Raw genomic sequence first — 22,945 nt, forward strand, 5'->3', positions numbered from 1 at the left:
AATAAATTAAAAATAAATAAATAAATAAATAAATAAAACTAGTGCTGCATTCAGAGCAGTTTACTATATGTATGCTTAAATGTGAATTGACAGTAGTCTAATTACAAGAAATAAAAAGAGCTGTAGGAAACAAAGTATAAAGATGATCTTACATAAGTATTAAGCCTGAACCAGTTTACGTTTAAAGGTACCTTGTTAGTTTCCGTTTCCTTTTGGCAGCAGCAGTCATTGCCATGTAGGATGGTACTATGCTTGGTATAGGCAGAGAATGTTTAGTTGAGAATGAAGAAGGGGCAAGCCTGTATATTAAATAATGAAAAATAAAAAGAGTAATTTTGATCTGTACTATGGAGAAAAAAGGGGTCATACACTTCCATAATTAGAACACCATTTTGTCTTAATACATAAAGGAAAACATTATTCAATACTATAAACTTCCCTTGATTGCCTGGGGTTTTCTTTTCTCTTTTTTAAACCATAGATAGATTTCTGCATTCCCACAGCATAGAAAGGTGAAGGTATCATTCTTCCCATATTTAGATTAATTGTGAATATACATATTAAGTGAGAAGGATATGTTTTTGCTTGGATGACATGCAGTCAACCATACCTTAGACTTACGACTATTTCAGAGTGAGCTGAGGTTTGCTAAACATCAATAGAAACTGTGGTATTTCCTTTAGTGAAGATATTAACGAATAATAATAAACAATTGGTAATCATCCATTGACGGCTTGTAACATCTTAACTCTGGAGTATGAAGAACAAACTAAATATATCTTAAGGTCTCCTCTAGCCTAACAAGGGTCAATCAACTTAAGTTTTAAAATTAAAGACTTCACAATATTGTGTTAGTGGATTAATATTTAGAGAGAAAGACAATTAAGATTTAATGAAGGTAAAAACATTGACTTTTGTAATCAAGATGGCATACTTCATCTATGAAACAGATCTTAAATACAGCTACAGAGGAAAAAGAGAGCTAACAGTTTAAAGGCTATGTAAATAAAACAAAAGAAGAATTGGCAAATAATCCTGTGTACCTTTGTAAAATGTTATTGTTTGGTAGTGATTCTTGTTCAGGTAATTTACTTTTCAAGCTATTGGTGTCTTCACGTATAATAAATGTAGACTCCAAATCCTCCTGGCCACATTCTTTTCTCTTGCTGAGAGGGATATCTACTTCACACAACATTTTCAGAGAATTATCACTGTTTGTATTTGAGTTGATGTCCTGAAAACTGGTAGTATGTGATGACGATTTTAGTAAGGTCACTGCAGATGGATATTGAGAAGTTTTTCTACAGTCTTCTGGAGTATACACAATGGGTTGAAGTTCTCTGTTGAGGGAATCATTGAGCGGCATATTTTCAGACAGTGTAGATTTTGGGGGATGTTTTGCTTTCAAGGGAGAAGGCATTAATTTTCTTCGGGTTCTTTTTTGTGGAGGAATTTTAAGCAGATTGGATTCACTCGAAGATGTGCCTGTTCAACAAAATTAAAAAGAAGTTCAATAATGTTGCCTAAATAGCTTTCCAATAACCTTATCAGTTAAGAGGAGGAAAAAAAAAAAACCCAATAATAAGTATATTCTCTGCCAAATTGATAAAAATTTAAAAGAAAATAAATAAGTTGGAAAGAAAAAAGTTATTGCTAATAACGTTAAAGTTAATAAACTCATTATAAAGAAATTCTACAACAGAAAATAGATAAAGTAGCTAATATCAATATTAATTTATAGATACAGCTATCTTGAGATACTGGGCAATTATGAAAATAAACTGCATCCAGTAAATGTATACATTTCTCTGAGGATCTGTACTTGACCCTCTTATTCTATACTCATTTCTTTTCTTTTTCTTTTTTTAATTGAAGTATAGTTGGTTTACAACATTGTTAGTGTCTGGTGTACAGCAAATTGATTCAGTTTTATATATATATTCTTTTTTGGATTCTTTTCCATTATAGTTTATTATAAGACATTGAATATAGTTACCTGTGCTATACAGCAGGACCTTGTTGTTCACCTATTTTACATACAGTAGTTTTTAATCTGCTAATCTCAAACTCCTAATTTATCCCTACCCCTCCTTTCCCCTTTGGTAACCATAAATGTGTTTTTTATGTCTGGGAGTCTTTCTGTTTTTTAAATAAGTTCATTTGTATCTTTTTTCTTATATTCCACATTTAAGTGGTATCATATGATATTTGTCTTTCTCTGACTTACTTCACTTAGTATGATAATCTCTAGGTCCATCCATGTTGCTGCAAATGGCATTATTTCATTCTTTTTTTATGGCTATACACTCTCATTTCTAATTATCCTCTTGCCACTACCTTCTCAGTCACGTGGGTCCCATATAACTAGATTTTTACCTTTTCCTTGCATTTCCCAATCTTCACCAATCCTGCCTCTTTTACACTTACAGTTAAAACATAATTCTGATCATGTCATTCTCCTGATTAAAGATGTTTAGTAATCTTGAAACAGAAACATAATGTCCAGAGATTTTTAGTAGGGGAATTCTTGTTCCTTGCTCCAAAATTAGGAGACAAATTGTTTTGTTTGAACTTAAGTGTGAACTCCCACAATACTAGACATGCTTAAATATTTAAGTACATAAAGACTTCTCACTTTCTTTTAGTGTACAAAATAATGACTTGATTGCATATATAACAATAATCTTGATCAGCTCCAGTGTACTTATGTTGCATTTTTTAATTAATATATTTTTTTTTTCTGCTTTGCCTATTTCATTCTGGTAAACTTCATGGTGCCTGACACAAAGTAACTCTGCTTGGAGTGTGCTGTCCAGGGAAGAAACTATAATGTGTATTTCTCACCATGTTTTCAAATCAGGCAGTAAAATTCCCAATTGATGTTATATTTGCTTTATAATATAATAATAACTTAAGTAACACTGAAAGCTGAATAAAATAAGTGCTATGTATTTCAATAAAGCAATTCAAACTCTCAACCAACTTAGAAAATACACTTCTAACAATCAGCAACAGTACATGCATTATTCTTATTACATTAGTTGACAATAGACTCTGCTGTGGCTAGGTTGACAATTACCCTCTAGGAAATACAATTTAAAAACAGGAAGAAAAATATGATCCCTGTTCTACTAAGGAATTTTACTTTTCTGAGAACTAGATAAATGAGATCCAGATCTTAAAATAATTTTCCACTCCCTTTAACATGACATTTGTCAAATTTTCCATTACCAGATATTTTTATACTAATGCTGCAGTGTAAAGACAGTAACTTTTCTCCACTGTGCTGCCACCACCAATTTGGTGGCTATTAATAGCTGGAAGATTAACTTCTTTTCCCAGGAGAGGGAGCAGGGGTATGTAGAGGATAGAAAACTATATCGAGGATAGAAAACTATATCGAGGATAGAAAACTGAATTGGGAGTCAGGAGACTTGGATTCTATTTCTGGCTTCACCAACAACTCACTGAGTGACCTTGGGCAACTCACTTAAGCAGTGTGGGCATTAATACCCCCTAGAAAAAAGGGGATACTATCTTTCTATGTACAGGCATTTTCTAGGATTAGATAATATCTATAAAATACTTAGGGCTCAAGGAAAGGCTCTAGAAATATAGGCTTCAACTGTTAGCATTATGACGTTCACAGGGTTAGCTGTAATTTACTTTCCAGTATTCCATCAATACCCAGCGCACCATTATCACCAAAAGAATATATTTCAAACAATATATTGTTTGAATATATTTCCCTTTCAGTTTATCAGATATCCAGTTTATCAAGGCTGATGATAAACTGTAATATAAGCCAAAGGTATTGTTAAAGCAGGCACATCTAAGTGTTATTTGAACATGCAGGCGTCGTAACAACATTCTAAAATTTAGAACACAATGGACCATGAAATCTCAAGGGATAAGGATTATCCAGAGTAACTATTTTTCTTGTGAATATCTACAGAGGGATAATCTCTGGAGTGGCAGTGGGCAAATTCCCACGATGGTGGACCATGTTTTCTCTATTGCTTATAAACAGCATGAAAAGGGGGGGGGGTCTTCCATAACACACCAAAAAAAATCTACCTGTTCTTTGGGATAATCTAAACATACATCCAATATCAAATTTTGATATGATCAGACTAAGTAACAGTTTGCAGTGAAAGCAATAGTAATCTTACAATGACACTATCTTTAGCTATAATTCTGCTCTCCTGATAGGAGAAGGAGAAACATGAAGATGTGGCCGATAATGGACTCACATACCACTGTTTTCTGGACCTGAAAGGAGAGATGCTACAGACACACAGCATGTACAAAATACAAATCCAGGGGGTTCTTTTCTTTCTATCCTCTCAATTATTAAGTACAGATAAAATAAAAAGAGAGCAGAAAATAGATGGTCAATTCAGGACTACTTAGCTGACTAGTTGCTAAGAAAGGTTCGGAAGATAATCAGAGCAAAATAAGATTTAAAGGCTTAAATAAAAATTCAACAGTCAATTCACTGTAACTGTAAGGGGATAATGACTCCATTTATTCCTGAAGACTAAAAGAACACGATAAACAACATGAGATTTCATTTTGAATACGATATCCAGAATATATAAATACAACTATATAATAAATAGTCATTCCCCTTTAGTTAGGCAATGGAATACTTTAAGTGGGTATGGCAAACTGGAGGGTGCTGGATTAGGGGCTACAACAACCACTGGATATGCTAGGTCTATGTCTATAAAAGAGATCTGCTGTACTTTTCCATTAGAGGATGAGTAGTAACTTTCCAGAAAAGCAGGCTTGGGGAGTCTGTAGTTTCCCCTGATTCAGCCTGGGAAAATACTATCTAACAAGATTCTGTAATTCTTTGGCCTACAGAGTGGAAATGACTAAGAAGGAACCTGGAGGAAGATTATAATTCCTTTAAAAAGGGCCCATAAAATGAGAAAAGGAATCATATAGTTAAGGACTTTCAGAACAAGGGACTCTAATAGGTAATGGTAGTCAATGAAACACCTCAGCAATAGAGGTGCCACACAGGAGGTGACAGGATGTTAAAAATGCATTGTTATAAGGTAGGCTCTTATAAATTGGGATGGAAAAGATTGGCAGCTGCTTGGGAGGATAGCAAGTCTTCTCTCCAGGGTCTCTCCATCTAAAGAACCAGCCTACTACATCATATACTAAGGATAGAAGGTAGCAGGTATCCTATGTTCCGAAAAATTGTGTTCTTTCTAGACCATGTCTTGGAACTTTAATTCTCCAACACAGTGTAGGTATACTGCATTCCTCTTGCTCTGAAATGGCTATCATCCATGGTTATGTGAATATGACTTGTTGCAATTCATGTCCAAATAATAACAATAACCATAACGTCGAGACCTTTAAAAGAAGTGACTACTATTATTTTCAATATGGTATCAACGTTTATTTGATTAATGAAAAAAAAGGCTGTAGTCAGCTATGGAACAAGAAAAACAACCTAAGAGGACTGCATGTGCATAAAAAGATTCACTGTTTGTTCATTCATCTAGTATTAAGCACTGCCATGTTCCAGACCTTTTCTAGGTATTGAGAACATAGCAGCAAACAAAACAGTTAAGAATTCACATTTCTGAGGGGAGAAGGCAGAAAAATAAATTATCTTAATACGTTAATAATGATATATGAGTTGTAAAGACAGTAAGACAGAAAAGTGGAGTAGAGGGTGATGGGAGAAAGGAGGGGTGTGATTTATGATGGCCAGGGAAGGTGATTCTAAGATGGGATATGTGATCTGAGACTTGAATGGCTATGAAGGAGTCAGGCCTACAAAGATCTGGGGAAAGAGGCAGAGGAAACAGGAAGCGCAAGACCCAGTGGCAACAATAAATTTGTTGAGCTCAAGGAAACGAGAGAAGGCTAGTGTGATTGAAGTGCAGTGAGTTAGGGGGAGAGAAGAAATGAGAAGCTAGAGATATTGAAAGGGGCCAGCCTGTGTTAGGATATATGGATAAGATAAGGGCTTGGATTTATTCCAAGTGCAAAGGGATATCTGTGGAGGATTCTAAGCATGGCTATGATGTGATCTGATTTACATTTTAAAAAAGATTGCTTTGCTTACTGGGTGGAGAAGAGAATATGAATGGGTAAGAGAGGAAACAAGGAACAAGAACAGTAACAAGACTATTGCTATAGCTCAGGCAAGAAATAACAAGAGCTTGGACTCGAGTGGTAGTAGTAGTGATAGATGTGGGAAGGGTGTGGTAATCAAATAATCAGATAAAAATTATATAAAGTAAATCCAGAATGTATGTAATAACATACATAGGTGTGATTAGGTGTCTGACAATCAGGAACAAAGATAAGGAGTTCACACAAAGGAGTAGTATATATTAATTTTATACCATTTAACAGAAATTGACAACTTTCCATAAAACCATGAACCATTTGACATGCACAATTATAGAAAAGTTCAAAAGGTCCTAAATATCATCTCTCAAATTTGGCATTCTCTTCTTACTGACATTCCCTGCTCCCAGCCCCCACTCATCAGGCTTGAAGTCCTGTCCCCTTGAGGAGCTCTGATCCAAGTGAATTCAGGTGTCTTAGAAACTGCTTCCTTCCCTCTCTGGTCTGGATACTCTTGGACTTGAGGCAGCAGGTGCTCTTTGGGGTTTGAGGATATGATTTCTTAGTTAGAGATGATGGGTGTCATTATCAGGCTGGGGTAGGCAAAAGGAAGGAAGGAGAGTGAGGCTAAGTAGGAAATGGTTCTAGAACAAGGGTGGCAGACAGAAGAAAATTTATTGAAAATGGATTTTGGCTCCTAGGAAGTTGTACAAAAAGCAATGTGAGGGGAAGACGTAAGTTAATAGAGTGATGGGAAAGGGCATCTCCTTTTAGGTCAGGTACTCAACTTTCTCATCTCTAAACACCCTCAAACAACTGAAACATTTATCTTCACTTCCAGACATAGACATACTGCGATTTCAGACACAAGCGCTGACTGCTTCACTCCCAATATCTTGTTAATTATCTTGCACATTCAATTCCTTAAAAAGGAGCCAATGTATTTTAAATCCATGTTTAGCAAAGCCTTGAAAATGCAAAATCTGGTCTTGTAGTGAATGCATTAATCAAGTAATATATGATATACATGACATTAGAACCTTTTCTTTTTGGTAGGGGCAGAAGATAGAAAGGCACTGAATACTTAAATTTCTCATTAGAAGATCCAGTCCTTGGTTGGCTCCACCTTAAATGTCTCACCTTAGAAACACCCGTAGTACAAGAAGAGATATGAAGGTTAACTTTGTAAAAGAAAACCAGTTTTAACCAAGGTGGTAATCTGAGTAGAGGTATGTAGCTCCCCTTCCAGATTCCCTTTAAAATGACCATATAATAGAAACAGGAGAAAACTTGCTCTAATGTTAGTAATAAGAGAAGAGTATCATCTGCACACCAGGACGGTAGAGGACCTTATGAGAAATATTGTGTAGCTAGAACTGGAAAAAAGGAAGGCACAGAGAGAATAACTTATAATTTCCCCACTTCATCCTTCAATGCTATCCTTGGGAGTGAAGTAAAAGGCACTGGAAGAATGTCACTGAAGTTCCTTAAATGAGGAACAGGGATGAGGGAGTAGGTAGGGTAGGAGGAGAAAGGGTGAGACAACACTATGAGATACAGTGAAATGACAATATGTGAACACTAACAGCAGCATTAAGAGGCCCTAAGATTCAGTCCTGGTCTAGCTGTCTCACTGTAGAAAGGAACGCTGAACAGAAAGTGTCCAACCCTGTGGGCCTTGCTCCCAGCACTGGTGGCAAAGAGGCAAAGTCTCTAGCTGAGGCTACCTGAGGCTCTGGTTTCTTTCCTATACTCCCTGGGCTCTGAGATCCATGAAAAGGAATGCACTTCCCCCATATCTCTGGACCTTACTATCTACTTGATTATCAGCAAGCTAAGGGCAAAACCATACTACTACTAAGCACAGAGGAAACTCACTGGACCAGTAAAAGGATAATACAGTATAAAGGAGCGGCAGAGCTGGCACACAAACTCAGGCCTTCTGAGAATCCAGAAGCCATGTTCTACCTACACCAAGCTCCTACCACAGGGAGAATTTAATCAATTAGGATAATGGCTAAACAAAACATGGGACATACATAATTACACTGTTATTTAAAGCCATATTTTACAGATTATCTGATGATTTGGGAAAATGGCCCATGAAATGAAGCAGTAAAGAAATTTAAATACAGCATGATCCCAATTTTGAAAAAAAACAAACAAAAAACCCATCAAAACCAAATCAAAGCATGTACATACAGACCCCATGAGCAAAAAGGGGGGAAAAAGTCACAGAAAACAGAGCAGAAGGAAATATGGCTCATTAGCTGAAAGACCTAACTATGGACACAGAACACAACCAGGGTCACCAGATATTTGAGAGTATGTCTTTCAACATGATAATCAAGACATATGACTACGCACAGGAAAAAAAAGTGAGAGGAAATGAATGAGTATATTAGGATAACCATAATTAATATCTTCTGAGAAATGAGAAATTATTACATTCATGAAGCAAAACCAAAGTGCTATAAGAAGAAACACTGAATTATAAGAAAGAGTTCTTAGAAACTTAAAATGAGAGGAAAAAAAAATAAAAGTAAAGGTTCTAAGATAAAGTAGAAGACATCTCCTAGAAAGAAGAACAAACAAACCAAAAGAGGTAAATACTGGAAAACAGATAATAGAATTAGAGGATCAATCCAGAAGATCCAACATCAGAATAATAAGTGTTCCAAAGACAGAACAGAAAGAAGGGCAGAAACATACTATGGAGGTTTATGTATGTAAGCACGTGGAAGTGCTTGAATACATATGTGAAAATTTCTCAGAGTGAAAGGATAAAGGTTTCCAGAGAAAAAGGCCCACAAACTGTTTAGCATAATGAACTTAAAAAAGACTAACACCAAGGTATAGCATTGTGACATTTCAGAATACCAAGGATCCCAAAATCTTCCTGGGAGAAAAAGTCCCACACGAAGTATGAAGAATAAAAATGGCACGACAGTTAATGGCAACACTGGAATCTAGAAATCAATGGAGCAATGTCTTCACAGTTCTTAGAAAAATTATTTCCAACCTAGAATTCCATACCTAGTCAATCAGAAAATAAAAATATTGCTGTACATCCAAGGTCTAAAAAAATTTTACTTCCTATGCACCCATTCTCCAGAATTTATTGGAGGATGTACTTCCGTAGAATAAAGGAGAACAAGAAGAAAGAGGATGGGAAAAAAAGCAAATACTACATACAGAAACCATAAAGCTGTACAAGAAAGAGAATTTATACACTTCTTAGCTCAACAGAGAACAATGTTTACTTGAAAACACTCTAGAGATTTATTTTTAAAAAGGTGAAAAACTGTTTTGGCAAAAAGGGGGAGAGGAGGAAATGTATACGCATTGTAAAGGAGTTAAATCCTTTAAAATAAAATGAAATAAAAGTAAGTAGATAATATCTAAAATTGGAAAAATATAAACAAATAAGAATTAGCAGTATAAATTTGAAATTTAGAAATTAGGAGGAAAAATCAAAAGAAATAGCTAAAAGGTGAATAAGAATTGGGAGTGGGCAGCAGTAGGGCAAGGAATACTTACATAAATATTATAGTACTTGTTTGCTTTCTAAATTATGTGCAGGTATTACTTTTATAAAAATATAAACTGAATTTTAAGAGGTGGAGGTGAAGAGGGGGAAAAAAGGAGGGGGCAGGGGGAGAGGGGAGAGACGGACAGACACACATACATGCACACACATGCAGAAGCTTTTAATGAAAAGAAAAATGGTTAAACTTTGGGGCTATAAAAGGAAAGAGCAGTCCAAAATCATATCTCTTGCTTGTCCTGGGATAGCTTTACCCCAAATCTGTGGACTCTGAGTAGGGTCAAACTAGCCAAAGCTATGAGTCTAACTGAAACATGCAAGCAGATAACATGAAATGGAATTGGCAATCAAATAGAAGGGCAAAATGAACATTCTAGGCCTAGGGAAGGTGGGAAAGATCTTTTATTTAGCCCCATTCTCCACTGGCTTACCATCTCACTCTCCTACTTATGTTTTCCCTAGCATGCAACAAAAAGAAAGGCAGGACAGTTATCTACCTAGTAATTTAAAGAGGGCCAATAAAAATGTGAATCAATCAGCAAAAATAAATCATTCAATATGGTGAGAATGAGCAGAATGGATTTAAAGTCATGAGTCCCAGGAATGAAGGAAAATTCCTCTTCTTCAGGGAAGAGGTAAACCACTTGTGAAATATGAACGTTAGCATGTGTAATTCTGATATGCTTTAAAGTTTATAGCACATAATAAATAGTAGAAATAAAAATAAAGCTTAGATAGCAAAAATTCTAAGAAATGAAAGATATATTTTGTATGAGGACATGGATTTAATCAGTTTGCTTTCAGATATTTTAAGGGTCCTAAAGACCTCTAGCTTTAATGATATTTCTTATACCTATCTTTATCTTTACATTTAGATTCCATACAAAGGTAAGATATACTTTAATTTCTTCACAGGTCTGTTGAGATGTTCAGATGATTAAACAGAGAGGATACCACTTTAAGGATCAAGACATTTTCTATTACTATTTTCAAATTAACTAGAATACATATAATTCTAAAGAACAGTTTGGGAACTTCCTGGAGAGAAAATGTTCATTGAAAAATAACTTTGGTATTGCTTTACTTATAAAGGTCTAACATAGTTATCTTGAAATTCAAGACGATCTCATAAGGCTTTTTAACACTTCACATAGTTGAAGGCACATATTAATAAAATAATATAATGCACCCTATTGTTGTTTTTACAGTTATGAAGACTTTTTAGCAAAAAATACATAAACAATGCTAGAGATTTATTCATCAACTCCTTTAGGGAAGAGGTTTAGGGAAGAGGGTAGGCAATGAAAGTTATATGATTAAATAATATAACTTTTCAAAATGACTATGTCCTACAATTTGGACCAGGATTTGAAAAGTGATCAGAGACAGATCAGAGTTAATGAAAGATATAGAAAAGCCTCTCTTCTAAACCCTCTTCTAAGCCTCTCTTCTAAATTCATTTGCTTAATGAATCCAATCCTAGTCTTTGTAATACTTAACCATTAATAGTTTAGGAAATATCTTAAAATATTCATATGGTGCTTTAAGGCATCGTATATACAGCTGAAAATGTGCATTTCAGGATAAAGTGGTTTAGTGTTCTATTTATCTGTTCCTACATTATGGCTAGAGATTCCCGCTTCAAAAAGTTTGTTTACTGTAAGTCCATAAAGAGACTTAAAAAGGAAGTCAGAAAAAAACATTTGTTGAGACTGCCAAGGTTTAGAAGCCTTTCAAAGTCTTTTAAGTATTAAAACCACTTTCAAAATTAACTCTAAATGCAAGTGCTAAAATTGTGGATAGTGAAAAAATACAATTTTCATCAGTAGTAGTCCAAATTCTAACACAATGTTACCTAGATTACAACATAAGAACATTAACATTTGTGTAGTCTGTGTAGCATTTTATAGAATAAAATATGCTATTAATATAAGCCACAGCTTAATATCAAAACAAAAACAGTAAAAATAGTAATAAAATTAGAATTAATTTGTCTGCTCACTAAATTATATTTGCTAAGTGGTTAAAAGAAATTATGAACAAATATTTGATGATTGGTTAAGTGGTTAATGAAGAAGTAAACAGTTTAGATATTAATCTGCCATTTGCCATCATTCCCCCAAACTTCTGAAATTTTAAGGAATATGATCAACTAATGGCAGTGCAATAAAGGCAATAAATTAGATATTTTGACTTTGTTAGTGAAATACAGGAGAGTCTCATAAAGAAGTATATGAAAAAGACATTTGAGAAATTGCCTATATCTCAAGAGAAACATGTAAAAATGTATTTACTGGCCGCATTGTTCTTTAAGCTATTTAAGTCCACTTGTGAGCATAATCTAGTTTGCTTCATTATTTCAATCTTTCAAATATTTCATTTCTCCAAGAAGCTTATCCCACAGATTTGGTTTAGGACTCTAAAATGTTTCCAGTAGAAAGCAGGAAAAGACAGAGTTGTTTCATGTCTGTCTTTCTAAAAGTAGTTTTTAAGAAATGTCAGTATATTTTTACTTTTAAAAGACTTTTTTACAATATTTATTTTTTTGCTTATTATAAAAAATTTCCTTAACTAGGCCATAGGATTAAATGTTACATATATTAATATAGGCCACTTCTTATATGATTCCACTAATACACAAGGATATTATATAATTTAAGATAATTATATATTATATAATATGTTAGTACATTAGTAGATCAGGGAAAAAGAAATAAAGTGGTGGTGTAAACGAGCTAAATCTTCATCTCTTAGAATGAGTTGATAATACCTAAACACAGATGAATTAAGAAACAGCAGTAAGCATACTGTTTAGAAATATTAGCTGAATACTAGAAATTTGTTATACATCATCCAACATGCATTTTAATAGAAAACAGAAAAAACAGACTTGTTTTATGTCTGTTTTCCTAAAAGTAGTTTTAGGAAATATCAGTATATTTTTACTTTTAAATGAATTCTTTTAATTATTATAAGAAATGCCCTTAAATCAATGCATTATTAACAAGTCACATCTAAATAATTTTAAACCAATGCCCATTACAGAGGAAAAGGAACTTAAAACTTACACATAAATGTTTCATAGTAGCAAAAAAAGAAAGGCCCAAGTAATAGAAACCCTTACTTTATGATATTCTTATGTCATAAAAATCATATAGTTTAGCAATGTATATATTTTTTACTGAATTTCCACTTTAAAATGGTCATACTAATTCTTGATTAATTATAGACCACCAGGAAAATCACAGTGGGGTTCATCTCTTACACAGAACCAGAATTTAGCACTATATGATCTTAATGTTCACTTAAACTTTCCTACTTTATAATTTGTTGCTCACAGCAAGAAAAGTGATATGCTCATATATCAATCATATTTGTTGTTGGCAGAACTGAAGTCTCTTATTGATTTACCAGGAGTAAGTCAGGTAAAGAAACCAAGCAATGCAAAGTAATAACATATATAAATATGATTATAATGAAGACTTAAAAATACAAAATTTTCTTCACAGACCCAAAAATATGAATAGAAGGCACTATACCATTTCAACCCCTCAAAACTGAGATGTCATCTACCTACTACTACTAGAAGAAAGAAAACATAAATGTGAATTAAATAGATAAATACCTTTATAATTTAAAGTTGCGCTACATAGAAATTAAAAACCACCATAAATAAGAGAAAAAAATATACCACATATGGGAAAGTGTTTAAAGCTCTTGTCTGTATATATATGTATATCTATGTATATACGTGTGTGGTCATCTATCTATCAAACAAAGTAAATAAGGAAAATGAAAGATAATAGAAAAATAAGACAAAGGAGATATACAGGTAACTCAGAATGAAATACAAATGGACAAAAGCACGTTAAAAAAAATATTCACCTTCTACCTCCCTTTATGGGGGTGGACTGTACACTTATAATAGTTCTGGAGAATAACCTGACAATGCATATCAAATGCTTTAAAAATGTACAGACCCTTTGACCTAACTATTCTACTTCTGGGGGTCTTAGCTTAAGGAAATAATTAAACAAGTCGCAAAATATGCACACACACACACAGATGTTTAGTGGAGTGTTGCTTGCAACAGCAAGAAAGGGAAAACAACTAAACCTTCATTAATAGGGGATTAGGTAAATATAATATGCAGGTAACAAAAATTACTTAAATTCATATTTGATAGGAAAATGTGTGTATAACAAGGGGTTCAGTGAAAAAAAGCAAAACGAGGTTAAAACATTAGTGAAAGGAGCAATAAACCTAAAAAATGATGAACAAACTGTTTTCGACTGTCAATGAAGTTATAGTTTGTTGGGGAGAGGGAAGGTAAGATATGATAATTGCTATAACAATGGAATAAAAAATATAATGGAAATGTAAAAGAGTGTGTGCAGGCAAAGTGGGGAGGACTCATTAATGGGAAGGTTTCATAAAGAAGGCAGTATCTAAATTGGACTGTCAATGAGGATAAGGATCTTAATGGGCTAGGATGTGGGATGGAGAGGAAGTAGCACTCAAGATCGAGGGAAGGGCTTCCCTCGTGGCGCAGTGGTTGAGAATCTGCCTGCCAATGCAGGGCACACAGGTTCAAGCCCTGGTCTGGGAAGATCCCACATGCTGCGGAGCAACTGGGCCCGTGAGCCACAATTACTGAGCCTGCGCGTCTGGAGCCTGTGCTCCCCAACAAGAAAGGCCGCGATAATGAGAGGCCCGCGCACCGCGATGAAGAGCGGCCCCCACTTGCCGCAACTAGAGAAAGCCCTCGCACAGAAACGAAGACCCAACACAGCCATAAATAAATAAATAAATAAATAAATTAAAATTAAAAAAAAAAAAAAAGATCGAGGGAAAAGCCTGGAAACTGTAGAGGCAAGAAAATGAAAGCTTGTTTAAGAGGAGGTTGGGACACCGAGTGCCATAGGGAAGTGAGTCTGCATGGGACTGGGAAAGCATTTAAAGGTTCTTCTAAGTAATGGGTCTGCACTTTGCTAGGAAGATCATTCTAGGGTAGATTAGGGAAGAGTAGATTGTAGAGGGGGAGAGGTGAGAAATGGAAACTACTCTAGATATCACTATAATTATTCATTTCTTACATCAAATCTTCTCAAAATGTTTTAAAATAAACTGCATTAAGAATCATCACTCTATTCTCTGTTTAAATAAATCTCTAAAACACAAGTACTAACTGGCAATTTCATGTGGTTTCTTAGGTAGGAGGGGTCTATATTTATTTTTCAGCTTTTTGAAATATTCCACAGATGGTTCCTCTAAATAGAGAGACTAGATAATTTATCACTAATGAGTTAAAAATCCCCCTCTTAAAAAATGGGCAGGCCTTCTGGGGTCATCTTTTGATGTGCCATATCATGTGTCCTGAATGATTTTACCCAGGGGAACTAATTTATCAAAAGCTTAAGACTGAAAATGTTAAAAGATTCACAGAGCTGTACGTTAGTGTAAAAAGCAGAATGCAGTATTTAGCAAACATGAGTCACAGGCTGCAAAGTAGGTTCATGACAGGGAGACACTGATGAATGGGATTAGATCTAATTGAGGTTTGGTACAAAATGATGGCAAGGATTTTTCTTTTGCTAGCACTCATGTTAATATGTACGTGAGCAAGTATTTTGGGAAACTATGCTAAATTAAAATTAGTTGGCAAAGTTCTAAAGTGAAATCAAATATTAATATATGCATTTCAATAAACACTTCTAGGCTACAAATGATTGATACAATTACTGTACTAATCATAAATCTGGATTCTTCTTAACAGCCTTTGTGACTCATGGAATTCGCAGATGCAAATGTACAGGTGAATGAATTTTAACTATTTAAAAGACATATAACCTTAAGGTACTAGTGAATTAGCCAAACTAATAAATATTTTATAATGTATTCATAAGACACTATTGTGGTTACTGTAGTAATTAATGCCTACAGAGATAATATCAGCTATTTATGAATATCACAAAGAGAGAATACATTTTAAGAACTGTTATAGTCCTTTAAATTAATACAGCACTCTGAGTAATAAATCAACCATAACCTTTTGAAACCTGTCTCTGTGGGAAATAGCAGATACCATGTTTTCCTCTCAGTCTCATTTTCCTAGTATTCATGCTTATGTAAGATGGGAAAAAAGAAGAAGACAATGCAAAGAACCTTTTAATTTATAGTAATATTTGCAGTTACAGGTGAATAACTGAACAATGCCTGTGTACAAGGAGACTAAGGGCCAAACAAAATGTATTTAGGGCTGCAAAAAAGACTTTCATTGTCTATTGGCACTGATTAAATTTTGTTGCCAAATGGGAAGATATATGAAAGATTTAGTTTATAAGCATTTTGCTGCTTCATATTTGTTATATGAGGAATTAGTATAGAGATCTTTTTTATAAAATGAAACGTCTTTGTATTCAAGTAATTACAGGGGAAACAAACTTACATAAGAACCCTATATTCAATCAGAATATCTGTACTATAAGAAACTGGTTCTACTAGTGTCTTTTATTGTACTCTAAGATAAAATCACTGACATGGGGTGCAAAATTTAAGAAAAGGAAAGGTTAGAGACAGAAATATTACTAAATGTGAGTTTCCAGATGGATAATGAGGAAATCTTGACTTTTCATTTAATGTCAGAAATTTTATCAGTTCCATAATTAAACCCTGCTGCCGGCATTCCCACCCTGCATGGCACTCAGTGAGTGCTTTCTCTGTTTTCCAGACCCAAAATAGGTGCATGTTTTACCCCAAGTCAACAGACACGTAGTTTGCAGGCAAAGATTTCAAGTCAAACAAATATCTATCCCAAAATTAAGTACTGACATTGGTAAAGTATTAAAATTAACAAAATTAAAAAAGTTAATTTCTTCTTGAATAAGAAGTAATATAGGCTTATTAATATAAGAAAAGTAAAATTAGTCCATATAACAAAAATATAAAAACTAAGGATATCTTTAATTAACAAATGTATAAGACATATATGAAGAAAATTCTAAAATTTTGCTGAGGAACATACAAGAGGGTATGCATATGGAGAGGCAAACTATTCTAGAGTGAGAAGATTTGACAGTAGGAAAATGTGAAGACAAAATTAATTTACAAATTTTTTAAAAGATTTTACTTCCTTGGAATCAGAAAAAAATGATTCTGACAGACATTTCTTAGTCAGGGACACTTTAAAAACAAAGAATAAAAAAGGGGGACCAGCACTGCTACATGTCAAAAAATACTATAAACTATTAGTTTTTAAAGTAATAGTTACTAGCTCTAGGATAGACAAATAGGCAAAAGAATAAGATAAAAATCCAATAAACAGAATTACCTACGACTACTTAACTGTATGTAAATTAATGGTGCCATAAGGATAGACTGTCAATATATTATACAAGAATGACTAGCTCTTTGGAAAAAAATTAAGTTAGAGTCTTGCCTGTTACCTTACGTCAAAATAAATTTGGAGTAAATGGAAGCAAAAATTAAAAAACTTATGGGTGAAGAGGCCTTTTGAGGAATAATTCCAAAGGCAGGGGGTGAAAAAAACAAATGAAGCTATTTTATTAGATAAAAGCTCAAAATTTCAGTATTAAAAAGGACATCTCAAACAAAGTTAACAGTAAATGATAAACTTGAAGAATATACTTGCAACATGTATCTTACAAGAAAGAGTTAATATCCTTTGATGATCTCATCTAGTCCTATGGCTTTAAATATCATCTAAATGTTAACAATTCTCAAATTTATCTTTCAGTTCAGACTTCTAAACTCCAGATTCTTATATCCAACTGCTTACATGATATCTCCACTTGGATGTATCTTAGACAAATTTAAAATGCTCCAAATTGAACTCCTAATCTTCTGTCACCCTATAGACCTGCTCCACCATCTCTTTTAAAGTGACTGAATTCTTTCAGTTGCAGAGTTCAGAAATCTTAGTCAACTTTGCCCTTTCTTTCTCTCACACCCCAAATCCAATTTGTCAGGAAATCCTGCTGGCTCTACCTTCAAAATATATTAGAATCTGACCACTTCTCACCAACTCCACTGCTACCAACCTGGTCGAGCTACCACCATCTTTTACTTGGGTTACTGAAGTGGTGTCTTAAGTTTCAACCCTTGCCATATGACAATCTATTCTCAACACACAAACCAGAGGGATCTTATAAAAACATGACTAAGATATGTTACTTCTCTGCTTAGATCATGCCATAGTTCCATTTAGTTCAGAGTAAAAGCCTATGTCCTTATAATGACCTACAAGGCTCTACATGATCTGCCTTTGTACTTTGATGTATCCTTACCATCAGATAAGTGCCTGGCACACAGTAAAAGTTCAATAAATATTACTGAATGAATGAATAAATATCCATATCTTAAGCTCTTGTAAATAAGTAACAATTTTTGCTATACATGACTATGTGAAAAAAAAAAAAGTTCAAATGATGGCTAGGTCATTCACAGAAAATATATCCTTAAATAGATGGAAAAAAATGCACTCAAGTATACTAGTAAACAAAGGAAAAATGGAAAGAAGATAATATTTATGACTATTAAAGTGGCAAAGAATCAATAAGTAATTAGCAAAGACAAAAGAGGGAGAGAGAATCCCAGATTTAAAAGGATTTAATAGATACATCCCAACCAATGACAAAGTATGGCCCTTGTCTGGACACTGATATGAAAAAGCTATAAAAAGAAATCATTTTACGGGACAATGGAGGAAATTTGAACACTGACGGCATTAGTTATGAAAAGGGCATTGTGTTTTCTTTTAGAGACACTAAGATGTAAATGGAAGAAATGATATGTTGCCTGAATTTTCCTTCAAAATAATCCAGTGTAGATATAGATGGGGTGGAGGAAAGAGGATGGGGTTCTCAAGACTAGCCATGAGATAATTTTTAAAGTTAGGTGATAGGTACAGTATATGAGGCTCATTATAGTTTTCTTTTTATTTCTATGTGTGTTTGAAAATGATTTTCTAAAAATTAAAAATTGAAAATATTTTAACACCAACAGCTGGTGAAGCTAAAAGGAGAAAGGAGCTCATTTTCTTTTCTTTTTATTTTTTTTTAATCTTAAAAAGTATTTATTGATATCTCTCTGTAAGTGAATCAAGTGGGTGTAAAGCGGCATAAACACAGCTTTGAAAATCAGCTAAATGCCATTATAAAAATAAATTACAAAAAAACCCCCAAATAACAAAGACAGTGAAAGAGAGAGAAATTCTTACAAAATTCGTTCAGGGGCTGTGATGCAACCTGGATTGACCACATCTAGACCCACAGCTGGATGAGACATAAGGCTGGACACTCTTGGGGCTGAGAGGATTGGTGAGGTTGGGTGAGCAAATGCAGACCCTTTAAAGTAATACTGTGTGGTACCCATTCCATGGGTCCCAAATCTCCAGGTTCAGGGGAATCTTCCTACAGCTAAAACATGCATGAGAAACCCAGAGGATGGTACACCGTGTGATCAGGAAAGGTTTCTAAAACGCACCTCATCTATTCATCTCCTGGTGCTCGGGTTCGCCATTCCAGCCGCTTTACTAACAATCTCCCCGCTTGGAGAATCAAGGAGCTCATTTTCTTACACTGTTCATGGGAGTTAAAATTGGTACAACCATAAGGGAGAGGGAGAAGTTACTTAGCAGTATATATTAGAAAGTTTTAAAGAAGTGCACATTTCTTGAGCCAGAAATTCCACTTCTAGGAATTTATCATAGGGGTAATCAGGCATGAGCACCAGGATAAATATATATATTTGCTCACTACAATATTATTTATAATAATGAAAATTTATTAAACAACCTAAATTCCTAACAACAGAGTACAGATTATATCAATTATGGTTAATCTCATCAGATTTTTAAAAACACAGTGTGTGTGTTTTAAATACAAAGAATGTAGATGATCTAGTAAATACTTTTTAAAGCACCAGAAATAAAATATTCAAACCCCACAGCATTTAGTAATTTTGAAATTTAACAACAAAACCACTTGACATTACAGGAGTATAGGAAAAAAGTCAGTGGCACATGTATAAGCTTAAGATGAATGAGACACATTTGACTCATGTTTTGCTTGAGTTGAATTTTACTTCTAAAATTTGTTAAGACTACTATTTATTGATACATTTTAGCAATATATGCTATTTGGCTATTGCTTCATGTCTTTAGAAATGCAAGCGTAAATTTCACTATTTATACTTTTTAAAATGAACTACTTCAATATTCTAAGACTAAGAAAAATAAACATTTATAAATGGACTCACTTTATACCCCTTCCCTGTTATTCATCTTTGACTCTCTCTTCATAATGAATATAACATACATAATTCATGGAATGAACATGACATACTAAGCAAATAGTTAATCTATAAAATCACTTGAATATTAAAATAATAAAGTAAGAACAAAACATAATAAAAACAAAACTCGCCTTCTGATACATTTTCAGAAGAAAGTTCATGATTATAAAAGGTAACATGACCTCAATAGTCTTTCCTTTTGAATATGTTGTGAAAAAGAATTCAGAACCAAATAAATGTTTTGTTTTACTGTTGACAAGTATAGTCTATGCAATTACACTGTAAGTGAAATACAGATTTTTAAATAAGGGATAATGATCATCACGTAGCAGGTGGTCAGTATTTCTTAATCTTGGTGTTAAAACTCTATTTCCTCTCCAACATCTTGAATGCATTATAAATAAAGAATCAAGGCCCCAAGGTATGAGAGAATCTGAAAAAAATCTTAAGTTTTCCTTCTAATAATCTCAATGAGGTCACTTCTGATGAAGATAACGCTTTATTAAGAGAAAAAGAATATACATATAACCCCAACTTGCCTGTCATCTTAATGTAAAGATATAGTATAGGAAACCTAATAATAAGAGACCTAGGTAATTCAGAGCAACCTCTCTACTGAAGGCAAGTAAAAAATCTGGACAAAATATAAAAAACACAGGCTTGAAGGCACAGGAGAGCTAACAAGATTGTGAAAAATTATAGGCAGGTATCAGGAGGAAGTTGAAGGCTCAGGAAAGTAATCTCCGCATTTACAGCTATTTTCCCCTCAAGGTTATTTGCTGATGCTGGAGGTGGCAGAACAGCTTAGTAACATTGTTGAGAGCTCTGTAGGACTGGGATGCAGGAACCGGAATTTAGTGCCTACTAAAGGGAGTTCTTCCTAAACCCTCCCCAATTTTGAGTTGGGGCACAGCTAAACTCCACAGGGTAAACTAGGAGTAGGCAGGCCCTCGCAGAAGCTGAAGTTCAGTTTCAAATTATCTCAGCCTCTAAAACTGGACTGAAACGATTTTAGACTGCTAATGCCAAAAGGAGCCTGGAATAAGCAAATATTAACCCTCTCTGAGGAAGACATTGTTATCAGAAGCCTCAAAGGATTTCTACAAACGATTCTGCAAATACATGTGGGATGCACAAAAATTAGCATGCATTCAAGGAAATGCACGTGAAAGAAATCCAGCAGAAAGAGAACAGAAACAGACGCAGTGGGTTCTAGGCTTGGGAATTCTCAGGCACAGACTTCACCCACCGTATTCAGTGAGAATTTCTGCAAAGAAATGGAAACTATAAAAAAAGAATCAAATGGAAATTCTAGAATTGAAATATAACTGAGATAGGGAACTTGATGGATTTAAGAACCATTTGACACAGCTGAAAAGAGAAACTACAGAATATGTGAAAAGAAATTTCCAGGAAGAGAAAAAACAATGAAAAGCAGAAGAGAGTAAAAGGCATAGGTAACACAATAAGAAGGTACCATGTAATATAATTGGAGTCTCAGAAGTAGAGAATAAAAGTGGCAGAAGCAATATTTGAAGATATAATGGTTAAGAACTTTACAAAACTGCTGAAAAATAATGCAGACACAAATTCAGAGAGTCCTGTGAACCCAAGTAAGAGAGGTAGAAATAAAATTACATTTAGGCACAATATAGCAAAACTACTAGGACCCAAAGACAAAGAGAAAACATTTTAGGAAGCCAGAAGTCAGATTATATTCAAAGGAACAACACTTAGAATGAAAGCTGGCTACAAAAGCAACAACAAAAACCAGGAGATAATGAAATGATATCTTTAAAGTGCTAAAATAAAAGAACACCAAACTGGAATTCTATACCCAGCTAAACAGTCTTCAAGAAAATAAGTAAGATACATACATCTTCAGAAGTAATTGAGGTTATGAAATTTAAGATAGGGAGATTATTATAGATTACCTGATGGGCTCAATCTAATCATATGAGTGCTTAAAAGCAAAAACTTTCTCTAACTGTAGGCAGAAGAGATGAGGCAGAAGGGAAGGTAAGAGAGATCTGAAGCATGAGAATGACTTGACCTGCCTTTGTTGGCTAGGAGATGAAGTGAGGAAGAGGGCCACATGCTAGGGAATAGGGGTGACCTCTAAAAACTGAGTGCCTGCACAATGCCAGGTACTTTAGCAAGTTTGGACTTGTTCTGAATTCAAGCTGCCTGGCCAATAGCCAACAAGAAAACAGGGACCTCAGCCCTACAGCCACACAGAACTGAATTCTGCAAACAACCAGCATGAGCTTAGAAGCAAGGTCTCACCCAGAATCTCCAGATAGGAGACCCAACTAGCTGACACCTTGATTTTAGCCTGTGATACTCGAGGCAGAGTAACCAACTGAGCCTGCTGGACTTCCAATCTACAGAACTCTGATATAATAAATCAGTGTTATTTTAAGTTGATATGTTTGTGTTAATTTTTGAGCATTGCAATAGAAGACTGATATAAATGGAAAAATCCACAGTAAAAATGAAATTTTTAATAGTTCACCTCAGTATATGATAGAACATGAATTAAAAAATAAGTCAGTAAGAACAAGATTTGAAGAACACAACCAATTTGACCTGACTTAATATATTCTTTAAAAGCATAATTGAAACATTTACACCAACTCTATGCTGGGCTTTAAAGAAGTCTCCACAAACTTCAAAGAATTAAAATCACTAAAAATAAGAGTTGCAAATTTAAAAAGAATATACATTAATTTAGTGTTGCTGTTATTACTTTGGGTTAAGGTAAAGATGAGACATAAACAAATGTAAAATCTCATAAACATTTGTATAAGAAAATTTTTGGAGAGTTTGACAGATCATTTTAATTAAAAAAAAAAAATTATTTGTCCTCTGACCCAGCAAATTAGGTCCTAGGCAACTGGTACACATGCAGACATGGGAATACAGTAGTCTCCCCTTATCCACAGGGGGAAACATTCCAAGACTACCAGTGGATACCTGAAA

The 22,945-nt window shown here is 34.3% G+C and overlaps 1 protein-coding gene across 1 annotated transcript in view; it reads right to left on the reverse strand.

The window, feature by feature from the left end:
- KIF18A (kinesin family member 18A) overlaps nucleotides 1-22,945 on the reverse strand; it is a 78,698-nt gene that overhangs the window by 8,795 nt on the left and 46,958 nt on the right. Inside the window, exons 14-15 of the mRNA XM_036861545.1 lie at nucleotides 1,044-1,485; nucleotides 192-299 (exon numbers count right to left, since the gene is read on the reverse strand). Coding sequence (XP_036717440.1) covers nucleotides 192-299; nucleotides 1,044-1,485 — 550 coding nt within the window. The remainder of the gene's footprint in view (nucleotides 1-191; nucleotides 300-1,043; nucleotides 1,486-22,945) is intronic.

Source organism: Balaenoptera musculus, chromosome 8 (assembly GCF_009873245.2).
Source record: "Balaenoptera musculus isolate JJ_BM4_2016_0621 chromosome 8, mBalMus1.pri.v3, whole genome shotgun sequence".
NCBI classification, from domain to species: domain Eukaryota; kingdom Metazoa; phylum Chordata; class Mammalia; order Artiodactyla; family Balaenopteridae; genus Balaenoptera; species Balaenoptera musculus.